The sequence below is a fragment of the Engraulis encrasicolus genome, chromosome 6 (genome assembly GCF_034702125.1).
Source record: "Engraulis encrasicolus isolate BLACKSEA-1 chromosome 6, IST_EnEncr_1.0, whole genome shotgun sequence".
Lineage (NCBI taxonomy): Eukaryota > Metazoa > Chordata > Actinopteri > Clupeiformes > Engraulidae > Engraulis > Engraulis encrasicolus.
Genome location: NC_085862.1, coordinates 31056995 through 31069494, shown reverse-complemented (window position 1 = coordinate 31069494; position 12500 = coordinate 31056995). Strand labels below are relative to the sequence as shown.

Sequence of the window (12500 nt, the reverse complement as noted above, 5' to 3'; positions counted from 1 at the left end):
GATAAATAATTAAGAGGAAAAGAAAAAAAGAAAGAAAGAAAGAAAGAAAGAAAGAAAGAAAGAAAGAAAGAAAGAAGAAATACACTACCCAGCCAAAAAAGTCACCATCAAAAAAGGTTGCACACTCTGCTAGTATAATACATTTAATATATAGGCATGTCATATTGATAGTTTAAAGATTTTAGCAGAGCTGAGCAGTTTTATTTGTTATATCTCTATACCTAAATTAAAAACAAACTACTATTGAGAAAACAAAGCTAAAAGAAATGTAGGAAAAATCCATGCACCCAGTCAGAAGTTATGGGCCAAACAATTCAGCCATCTTGGATTCAGCCATCTTGAAAGTGTTGTAGCTCTTGAACGTGTTTTGGGGATATACTAAATTACATACATGCTATTTTAGGTTGGCTAAGGAACACTGCATATGATATAATTTTGAAAATCAACATGGGTCCGAGTGGGATTCGAACTCACAACCTCCATATCTCTAATCCAGCACCTTTGCCATTGATACTAAATGACATACATGCTATTTTAAGTTGGCTAAGGAACACTGCATATGATATAATTTTGAAAATCAACATGGGTCCGAGTGGGCTTCGAACTCACAACCTCCATATCTCTAATCCAGCACCTTTGCCATTGATACTAATTGACATACATGCTATTTTAAATTGGCTAAGGAACACTGCATATGATATAATTTTGAAAATCAATGTGGGTCCGAGTGGGATTCGAACTCACAACCTCCATAGCTCTAATCCAGCACCTTTGCCATTGATACTAAATGACATACAGTGCCCTCCATAATTATTGGCACCCCTGGTTGAGATGTGTTTTTTAGCTTCCAATTATTTTATTTTTTTTCTAAATAATATGGGACCTTAATGGAAAAAAAGAGAAAAATCCAACCTTCAATACAAGTGCATTTATTCAGTGGGGAAAAAATCCCACATAAAGAAATAATTATTTGACATCAAATAATGTGTGTCACAATTATTAGCACCCCTGGTGTTAATATTTTGTACAACCCCCTTTTGCCAACAAAAAAGCACCTAATCTTCTCCTATAATGTTTCACAAGATGGGAAAAGACAGAAAGAGGGATCTTCAGCCATTCCTCTTTGCAGAATCTCTCTAAATCATCCAGAGACCTGGGTCCTCTCCTCTGTACTCTCCTCTTCAGCTCACCCCACAGGTTCTCAATGGGGTTGAGGTCAGGGGACTGAGATGGCCATGGGAGGAGCTTGATTTTGTGTCTGGTGAACCATTTCTGTGTAGATTTGGCCATATGTTTAGGGTCATTGTCTTGCTGAAAGACCCAGTGACGACCCAGCTTCAGCTTTCGGGCAGAAGGCAATAGATTTTTATTTAAAATGTCCTGGTATTTCAAAGCATTCATGATGCCATGCACCCTAACAAGGTTCCCAGGGCCTTTGGAAGCGAAACAGCCCCACAGCATCACTGACCCACCCCCATACTTCACAGTGGGTATGAGGTGCTTTACAGCATGCGCATCTTTCGTGGTACGCCAGACGCACTTAGAGTGTTTGTTGCCAAAAAGCTCAATCTTGGTCTCATCTGACCAAAGCACACGGTCCCAGTTGAAGCCCCAATACCGCTTGGCGAACTCCAGACGCTTGCGTTTATGATTGTGAGTGAGGAAAGGTTTTCTCCGTGCATGCCTCCCAAACAGCTTGTTGGCGTGTAGACAGCGCCTGATGGTTGATTTGGAGACTTTGTGACCCCAGGATGCTACCATTTGTTGTAATTCTGTAACAGTGAGCTTTGGAGATCTTTTGATTTCTCTTACCATCCTCCTCACTGTGCGTGGTGGCAAAATAAACTTGGGTCCTCGTCCAGGCTTGTTTACCACTGTTCCAGTTGTTTTGAACTTCTTAATTATTCCTCTCACAGTGGATATGGGCAGCTGCAGTTGAGTGGCAATCTTCTTGTAGCCTCTGCCTGACCTGTGAAGGTCGACGCACATCTGCCTCACTTGTATGCTGTGTTCCTTTGTCTTTCCCATGTTTAAGAGTGGATAAGAGAAATGGCCTCGGTGTCACGTCATATTTATACCCCAGGGAAACAGGAAGTGATGAATTACTAATTAAATGTTCCTACATACTCTGGTAAACTTTGTAAACTACTTTAGAAATGACAGAAATGCTTCAATTATATTTATTTCCTGGGAATTGTTAAGGGTGCCAATAATTGTGGAACAGGTGATTTAATGAAAAATAATTATTTTTTAGTCAGGGATTTTTTTATTTTCTTACAATTCATTTGAGTTGAAGGCTACATTTTCCTACAATTTTCAGTGTGACAGTATTCTTCTGCAATAAACACTGAATTTATTTTAAGGCTTTTAACACATCTCAACCAGGGGTGCCAATAATTATGGAGGGCACTGTACATGCTATTTTAAGTTGGCTAAGGAACACTGCATATGATATAATTTTGAAAATCAACATGGGTCCAGGTGGGATTCGAACTTACAACCTCCATGTCACAAATCCAGCACCTTTACCATTGAGCCAAGCAGCTGGCTGTCATAACTATTCCAGTAAGACAATATTACATTGCATTGAAGAGCTGAACAGTAGAATTCTAGAGTGTGGGTGCTCGTTAAGAATAAAATGTTGAGAAAATGAGACAGTTGAGATGGAACCCTTTATTGGCAGCACCTGTTCTGATTGTCTGTATGGCAGTTAGTATTGTTCTCTAAGGCAGAGGGCAGAACCACAACAGTTTCTAGTTTTTGGCTCGCTGTTGTTAAAAAACTAAAAAGAATTGTCACATGTCCTTTCCACAGTTTGGAGTCATACGTGTGATCTTTCTAACAGTCCTTGAATAAAGTTTATAGGTTAAACGGTTCAGTCACAAATGGACCTCTAATGCTGACCTCTTCAGAAAGGCACTTGAAAATTCAATAGGAAAAGCCATTGGGCCAGCCCAGCCATTTTTACACACCTGCCATTTAAAAAGTAATGGGAGTTGGGACATGATTTTTTCACCGTTTGGAGTCATCTCATAGAGCTCGCTAACAACGCATCAACTAAACTTCTAGGTGTAAGTGTTGATGTTTTATGAAACAAAAAACTTCCTATACTCTGATCCCTAGAGTTGCGGAACCTTCATTCAAGAGCATTCTACCATTGTTTTCTATGGGGACCCAAACTTGCACAAAATCGCCGAAAAAGAAAAAAATGACAAGAGACACAGACACGCTATAGCAGCACAAATGATCTCCAAGCCGAGCCGGTCGTTTTAGTGTTTGAACGGTGTCTCTATCTTGAAAGGCCTAGGAGGAGATCCATTTTCTATTTTTACTGACCTGCACAAGAGAAGCAAGCAAGAAACTGGACTTAGAGATTACTATAAGCGTGGCAAGCCCGCTTAATAAACTGTACTTAGAGATTGCTATACTCTGCAAGCCCGCTTAACAAGTGCAGATGCAAAGATCCCAAGTGTGCCATGCTCACCGCGGGGATGAGCGTCTCTCCGATGAGCATGCCGAAGATGTCTGCGAAGGTGACGGGCTGGCCGTGGTTCTTCTTGGCCCAGAGCGCCTGGATGTAGTTGGTGACGTGCTGGGGCAGCAGCAGCCGCAGCGGGTTGCTGCTCACGCTCCGCATCAGCTCCTTGTTGATCTGCTCGGGGCCCTGGTCCGTGGGGAAGCCCGGGTGTGAGTACAACGTCGACATGTACCTGGCGGAGGAGGCACACATGGACATGGTCATGGTCACACGTACAGTCACACAGAGTACAGTATGCACACAGGGTGCACACACACAGTCATTCAGGAACAGTTGTGAGAATAAGGGTAGGGGGCCTGCTACTGTGTGTACAGCGTCGGCATGCACAGTATCTCTACGTAGATTGGCGGATGAAACATCCATAGGCCGACAGCCCGACACTGCTTGGCTTTTCTCCACCATCCACATACCACAGACCGACACTGATACACGGGCGTGTGCACATTTCGTGCATGAATGCATTGACGCATAAATGTGTTCACAACCACATGCACACAGGCACTTTGGTAACTTTGTTCTATGCGCGGTTGCATTTCTCAGCAAATTACTTAGTTACAATCCAATTTCCCATTGGCAACCTAATAAGTGGTTCATTAATATACTATCTTAAATTTGGATTAAGCAGTAGAGTAGAGTAGAGTAGAGTAGAGTAACTTTATTGATCCCCAGGGGGAAATTCAGGTATCCAGTAGCTTACATAAATACACAAATACACAAAAGCCCACATGGACATTTCAAGACAAAAATAAACACAGGAATAGTCATCAGGGTGGGGAAAATAAAATAAAATAATAGAGATAATAAATGTAGAAAAGGTAATTGTGCAAAAAGACATTCTGTGAGTTGGGATAGACCAATGCAGAAAAACATACTCTGTCAGTTAAGGTAGACAACAAGTGTTGATGGATACATCTATGATATAGTATAGTATGTAGAGGCAGTGTACAGAGTATGATAGGGGTTAAAAATTCTTACAATGTCACAGTAAAGTACAGGTAAGTGTATTAGGCAAGCACACACACACACACACACACACACACACACACACACACACACACACACACACACACACACACACACACACACACACACACACACACACACCACACACACACACACACAACACACACACACACACACACACAGAGGTTCCCCAGTAAACTGGGCCAGCTCCGACAGATCACAGTCTTTGCTTGTGGTAAGCAGGAAAAAACAAGTATTGTCCAGTGGTCTAGGGTCAAAAGTTCCTTAGTGCAGTTATTGGACAGCACACACACACACACACACACACACACACACACACACACACACACACACACACACACACACACACACACACCAAGAGGTTTCCCGGGCTGGGCCAGCTCTGGCATTTCAGGCAGTCCAGTCCCCTATGATGATGTTCTTCTTAGTGTCCTTCTGTGTGTTGTTAAACAGCTGAATTGCCCATGGGACAAAGGACTTCCTTAGTCTGTCAGTCCTGCAGGTGAAAGCACGGAGTCTGTGGCTGAACAGACTCAGTTGGTTAGTGAAGGTGGCGTTAAGGGGGTGATGCTGGATTGTCCATAATAGAGTCTAGTCTGCTCAGTGTTTCTGCTCTCGGTTATTGAGGTGAGTGTCTCCAGTTCCATGCCCACCACTGATCCCGCCTTCCTCACCAGTCTGTCAAGGCGTCCAGCATCTCTCTTCCTGATGCTTCCTCCACAGCACGTCGCAGCAAAGAAGAGCACGCTGGCCATGACAGACTGGTAGAACATAAGCAGAAGTCGGCTGCAGACATTGAAGGACCTCAGCCTTCTGAGGAAATAGAGCCTGCTTTGGCCTTTCCTGTAGAGTGCATCTGAGTTTGTGGACCAGTCCAGTTTATTGTCGAGGTGCACTCCTAGGTACTTGTAAGTGCTGACAGTCTCCACTTTCTCTCCCCCAATAGAGACAGGCACCAAGGGTGGGATGGAGCGCCTGAAATCAACCACCATTTCCTTGGTTTTGGTGGTGTTCAGGTGCAGCTGATTGTTTTGACACCATCCCACAAAGTCGTCAACCAGTCCCCTGTACTCCTACTCCTGACCATCTCTGATACACCCCACAATTGCAGTGTCGTCTGAGAACTTCTGCATGTGGCATGTCGCAGAGTTGTAGCTGAAGTCGTATACAGAGTGAACAGTACGGGGGAAAGCACCGTTCCTTGTGGCGCTCCTGTGCTGCTCACCACTGTCTCAGATGTGATGTCACCCATCCTTACAAACTGGGGTCGTTCCGTGAGGTAGTCAGTGATCCAGGTCACCAGGCCAGGCTCCACTCCCATCTGCACCAGTTTATCTCTCAGCAGCAGTGGTTGAATAGTGTTGAAGGCGCTGGAGAAATCAAAAAACATGATTCTCACAGCACAGCCACCCTTGTCCAAGTGAGAATGTATCCTGTGGAGGAGATACAGGATAGCATCCTCCACTCCCACGTTCTCTTGGTAGGCAAACTGCAGAGGATCCAGTGCGTGTCGTACCTGGGGCTTGAGGTGGTAGCGCAGCAGCACCCGTTCGAATGTTTTCATTAGATGTGAGGTGAGGGCAACCGGTCTGTAATCGTTGAGTTCCTTGGGGTGTGCTTTCTTTGGGACGGGTATCAGGCATGATGTTTTCCACATGGTGGGGACCTTTCCTTCCTGCAGACTCCTATTGTACAGGTGATGTAATGGCTCAGCTAATGCCTCAGCACATGTCTTGAGCAGTCTTGCACAAACGCCATCGGGGCCAGCTGCCTTGGATTTTAGTTTTTTCAGTACCCCTCTGACTTGTTCAGAGGTGATGGTCAGTGATGGCTGTGGTCGAATGAGGTTTGGGCGGATGGGAGGGGTGGGTGGTGGTGGTGGGTAAGTTGTTTCCAGTGGCAGAGGTGAGGGACTGGAGCGGGGGGTAGCGACAGTGGGGGTTGGTGGGCCTGCTGTGTCCATCAGTGGGGGTGCTATGGCAGAGTTGCAGATGGTCAGGGTGGAGGCCATAGGCAGAGCTGGGGGATGGGTAGATGTAGTGTCCATGTATTTGTCACAGGATGGAGTGTCGCTGTGAGTGGGGGGTTCTGAGTGAGGGAGATCGGAGCCGGCTGAAAAGTGATCTTCAGGGTCGTTGCCAGAGTCGTTGTCAAGTGCGGGCTGGGGGGGTGAGGGAGCTTGAGAGGTGACGACTGAGTGACCTCCCCCAGTGCCAAAGTTGCCAAACCGGTTGTAAAACTGGTTTAGGTCATTGGCCATTGATGGGTCGCCATCAGCCATGCATCTCTTCTTCCCACAGCCGGTGATGTTTCTAAGCCCCTTCCAAGCCTGTCTGGAATTGTCACTCATTTTCTTTTCCACTTTCCTCCCATATGCAACCTTGGCCTCCTTGAGGGTGCTTTTGAGCTCTCGCTGTACGCTCCTCAGCTCTGTCAAGTTACCCTCCTTGAAAAGTTTCTTTTTCCTATTGAGGAGTTGTTTGACCTCACTGGTTACCCAGGGTTTGTTATTTGGGTAACAGCGGACAGTCTTGGTTGGTGCAACAATGTCCATGCAGAAGTTGATGTAATCTGTTGTACATGCTGTGGCCTCCTCCAGGTCATCACTGCCCTGTAGTAAGTGCCAGTCTGTGATCTCGAAGCAGTCCCTCAGCGTCTCCTCTGCTACTGGTGTCCATTCCCTGAAAGTGCGTGTGGTAGTTGGAAGTCTCTGTACTTTGGGGACATACAAAGGCTGGAGATGGATCAGGTTGTGGTCAGAGGAGCCCAGTGGGGGAAGGGGGGTGGCGCTGTAGGCATCTTTCACGTTTGCATACAGGAGGTCGATTGTTCTTTTCTTTCTTGTTGCACAGTCAACAAACTGGTGGAAGTTAGTGAGGGTGGAATCAAGGGTTACATGGTTAAAATCTCCAGTTATGGCAAAGAAAGCCTCTGTGTGCTGTGTTTGTAGCTTTGCAACAGTTGTGTGAATGATGTCACAGGCAATGTCTGGAACAGCTCGCGGTGGGATGTAGACACAGATGATTATGGCATGAGAAAATTCTCTTGGGGGGTAGTAGGGACGTAGGCTGACGGCCAGTAGCTTCACATCTTTACTGCAAACCGTTTCCTTCACAGTAACATGTGCAGGATGGCACCACTTGTTGTTAATGTACATGATCAGTCCACCTCCTTTCTTTTTCCCTGAGAGTACATTGTCTCTGTCCAGTCTGGCTGTGCTGAAGCCGGGTAAGTCAACATTAGCAGTAGGAGCACGCAGTAAACATTCTCGAGCTTGGGAGTACGGTGCGCCACTGAGAGCTTGGGCAGTATCTGCGCCCACAGATCTGTGCGAGGTATGAACGAACACCCGCCGGCCGATGATGGTCAGGGGGCAATGGAGCAAGGTAAACTGGAGAGGATAAGGGAAGGCGCCTGACAAATCGACCGAACAGTGGCAGAAGGGAGGCGAACGGGGATGTGGTGGGTGTGAGCGAGAAAGAAAATTTCTAACTGGAGACAGGTGAGCAGAGAATAAATGCGGTGTAGTTAAATAATGGGCGTTCCAAATGTCAGCGCGCTGAAATTCCACCAACTGACGGCAGAGCGGAGAATGAGATGCAGTTGGTTAAATAGGCGTGCCTATCTTTTCGTGCTGAATTCAGACGAATGGCAGTTGAGCGGTGAATAGAACAATGCTTTTGGGAAACGGGGAGCGGAATGGCAGGACCTCATTACAGTGTGATAATTAGGAATGTTTGCAATATATGCAGTAGTGGTGTCAACAATGATCGATTCGGCGATGCAATCCAATGCGGGGCATGGACGATCCAGAATCGATCCGGCAATTTCCAGAATCGATCCGGCAATTTTTTGAAGTTTCAATTACTTTCATGGATATTTCGGGAGCAAATGAATGTTAAATTAAATGAAAGTACTTCAAAGCATTGCAAGACTGTTACAGACTGATCCAGACTGATACAGAAAACAGCCAATAAATTGTTGCTCAGTATCTGACTACTTGTATTGCCTTATCATGACTGATGAAACATTTGCTTTGCTTTCAGTAGAAATGTAATGCATTGCAATGCATTGTGGAATCGAATCGGATCGAATCGAATCGAATCGAATCGCTACCTCCCGAATCGTGATCGAATCGGATCGTGAGGGCAGTGCCAATCCACACCACTAATATGCAGTTAGGTTGCTGCAGGGGATCTGCAGAGGATCGGCAGGGCAGTGGAGGTTAAAACAGAACATTTCCTGGACCTGCTCTCTGTGCTGCACTGCTCCAGTCAGCATGTGCGTGTTTGTATAAGTGAAGCCAACATCAACACGTTATGCAATGTGCAATAATATTCCAGCATTTTGCAGGTTGCGGTGCGCTGTACTGAGCTCTGCACCTTTTTTCATAAACACCGAGGCTACAGCCTGTAACACGGCGGGCTGAAGACAGCGAAAGCACAGTTGCGTAACCTGCATTCCATACTTTCAGTGCGGAGGGACTGAGCTAAGGCTGGAGTTTAGCTGGGTAGTTGAACTGGGGTTCAAAATGAGGAATTTTGGGGGGTGGGGGTTGGAGGGTGTGGAGGGGGTCAGGAAACCTGTTGCACAACCTACAGATTGCTGGTGAAAGAGGACAAAAGTTGAGCTGTAATGACAAGCAGACGGCACCCACATAAATCCTCACATATGGAGAAGCAGTTAGAGGAGAGAGAGATAAAGAGAGAGAGAGAGAGAGAGAGAGAGAGAGAGAGAGAGAGAGAGAGAGAGAGAGAGAGAGAGAGAGAGAGAGATGAGTGGAAGGAAAATAGAAGGAAGGAAAAACCGAGAGAGGAAAAGGGTCCACCTAACAGAACAGAACATACAGTATCACATAACTGAACACACAGAAAACTGAATATATAGAAAACAGATGGAATGTCAGAGTTGTACAGATGGAAGATGGTGTCTATAGTATGTTGGGAACTCCTATGGAAAGAACACATGCGGAGTGGAATGGAACTGAAGGAATCAAGTGTGACACAACCGGCAGAAAAGTAGCGAAACACACATACACAGTATTACACACATCTCATGACGCAATTATTCACAGTGTGTATTTCACAAGTGTGTGTGTGTGTGTGTGTGTGCGTGTGCGTGTGTGTGTGTGTGTGCATGCATGCGTACATGCGTGCAGTGATAGACTGGATTCAGAAGCCACATATTCCACATAAACTGGTAAGCAACCAGGTAAAACCAGGTCGTTTGGAATATGTGATACTGGATTGAAGCTTGGGTGTGTGTGTGTGTGTGTGTTTGTGCGTGCGTATGTCCATGCATGCATACGTGAGTGTATGTGTCTTTGTGTCTTTGTGCTCGTGCGTGCGTGCGTGCGTGCGTGCGTGCGTGCGTGCGTGCGTGTGTGTGTGTGGTAGATGGCGGGGCGGTGGGGCAGCGGGGCTGCGGAGAGGCCGGCGACCTTTGACCTGCGCATTGGACAGACGCTCAGAGAAACACCAGAGAGTGTTTATGGGTAGTACGAGAGAGGAATCTCGCAACTTTTTCCGGGTGGTACTGTCCACTACGTGGCGCCATCCAGACAGCGCAGAGGAGCGCCAAGGAGCGCAGAGGCTATTAGAATGAATGGGGTCCATGGATTGGTATCGTCGTTTCATTTTATTTTTCCCAAAGGCAGGATGAATTATCCTTTCAAACAGCACTTAGTTGAATGTTTAAACTCTCTGGATCTTTGTAAAATATGTCTTTATTGTCAATATGACGTCACGAGTGGCTTCACACACTGTGTTTGGATTGGTCGGCCGGCTGCATTGCTGTGATCACGACGGCCGTAAAGCAATTTTGTTAGCAAGATGCTAGCGGAGCCTGACTCATAAATGCCAATGCTGTAAGAAATCAGAAGGACATAACTCTCAGGTTATTGTACATTTCATTTACATCCACATTCGTTTCTCGGAACTTACAATAATATTGTCAAGTTTCAGCCGACAGCGAGCACAATTGTCAGTTATTAGCGCCAGCCTTATGGGCTCTGCTGTCTCGACAGCGCTCTCTAGGTGAACTGCAGGCACGGGTTGGAGGGCGAGATTCAACACTGTATGTAAACCCACTGTGGAAACACTGAAGACAATGTGGAAGATGATTTCTTTCTTTTTTTCTTTCCTTTGAATAATTGATCTGGTTATTTGGCATTCTCTGGTTGATACTCGAATGCTGTCTCTATCTGTCTGTCACTGTGACTGGCTTCTATATTTTGCATACAGCCCTGTCTGGACTTGTGTGTAAGTCAATTACAGTATGCCTTTGATATTCCAGCAAATCTTGTGTTTGTTTTTATCTTGGACTCCTCCTCTTCCTCCTCTTCGCATCAAGCTTGCTCATCTTCATGGTAAGGCTTTACAACATGCTGCCCCTGGCTATGACTTGCTATTGCATTACTGTAAGCTTTTGCATTACGCATTCCCCACCCTGATTCCTTTATGTCTTGTGCTGAGAAATAGATATGCTGGGTGTTGCATGCTGTGTGCGTGTGCGTGTGTGTGTGTGTGTGTGTGTGTGTGTGTGTGTGTGTGTGTGTGTGTTGTAGACGGCGGGGCAGCTCACCAGGTGGATCCGGAGAGGCCTGCGATGTAGGTGGTGCAGTCCAGCACGCCAGACTCGTACAAGGCCTTCATCACGCCAGAGAAGCCCACCATTGCCCTGAAGCCTCCGCCAGAACCCACCACAGCAATCACCGGCACCTGGCGAAAGAGGTAGAGGTTACCCATCAGCTACGTACATCACCTGCAAACCTGAAGCTCCCGCCAGAAAACCACCAGATCCATCACTGGCATCTGGGGGGGTGATGCAGAGGTTACCTGTCAGGTTTACGGCTTGTGTACCGGTAGTTGCCTCGAGCAACGCTAGCTAACACGAATGAATGCGCGTTGTTTACACACGTTACCACATTCTCCACAGTATCTCCCCCTAGGAAAATGAGGGTAACACCCATCAAGTATACTTTTGTGATATCATGCATCAACGGAACACATAATAGTGGCTGAGGTGTAGGGATGAGTACTGACTTATTGCTATCCTAAGACTTTAAATAGCTAGGCATTCCTTAAAGGGACACTGTGTGAGATTTTTAGTTGTTTATTTCCAGAATTCATGCTGCCCATTCACCAGGCACGTGCACTCCAATACGGCAGGGGAGGCACGGCCTCACCAGCTCCAGATGAGAATGATGAGATGCAGTTAATGTGAATAATAGTAACAATAACAGCTATTGTTTTCGAGCATCTGCACCATAACTACCATTTGAGCAGTATTTAAACAGTTTCACTCATTTTCAATCATTTCCGTGGCCAAAATCATGATATTTGCCCATTTCATGTCAAATTGCTCCGAATACGCTGAATTTGGGCCAACTCTGAACTGGCCTCACCCCGGATTGCGCAATCCCTCGTTAACAAGCTTGAGCGCATGCGCCATGTTGCTCGTTCTGTGAATGCAACCTGGTAATATTGTATTAAACGTTTTTATACACTTAATAGAAGTATGTATGGTGTGCCCTCATTTCCTGATATTTTTTAAATATTTTCTACGTGTGATTATCATTTCTTTACTCTGGACGCTTTGGCATAACGCCCACTGAAAGATACAATGGTGAGGTGAGCAGTAGCCTGGCCGCAGACTCCTTCTGGTGTTGAGTCTTGCTGGACAGTTACGTCATAGCGAATCTGAAGTTCACAATACAGTCAGTCGGTGTTGTTGGCTAGCTTGTTCACTTTGACTGCTACAAGTGGACTTCATAACAAAACTAAGAGCATTCTCGAAGTTGGATTTCCAAGGGGAAAATATGTGATAAAGAATGGAGGACCGACAGAGCTGAAGGGTTTGCTACTCAGGTGACCGGTCAGAAGATAATAACTACCCGATCATTTCAAAGTGAGTGGTACAACACTGCAGAAAATATTTGTTGTTTCCCCTGTGTCTTGTTTGCAACCGGCGAGAATGT

The 12500-nt window shown here is 45.9% G+C and overlaps 1 protein-coding gene across 4 annotated transcripts in view; it reads right to left on the bottom strand.

The window, feature by feature from the left end:
- pla2g4ab (phospholipase A2, group IVAb (cytosolic, calcium-dependent)) overlaps positions 1–12500 on the bottom strand; it is a 68344-nt gene that overhangs the window by 28133 nt on the left and 27711 nt on the right. For all 4 annotated transcript variants that reach the window (XM_063201252.1, XM_063201255.1, XM_063201253.1 and 1 more), the window contains exons 8-9: positions 11105–11241; positions 3485–3710 (exon numbers count right to left, since the gene is read on the bottom strand). In XM_063201252.1, coding sequence (XP_063057322.1) covers positions 3485–3710; positions 11105–11241 — 363 coding nt within the window. The remainder of the gene's footprint in view (positions 1–3484; positions 3711–11104; positions 11242–12500) is intronic.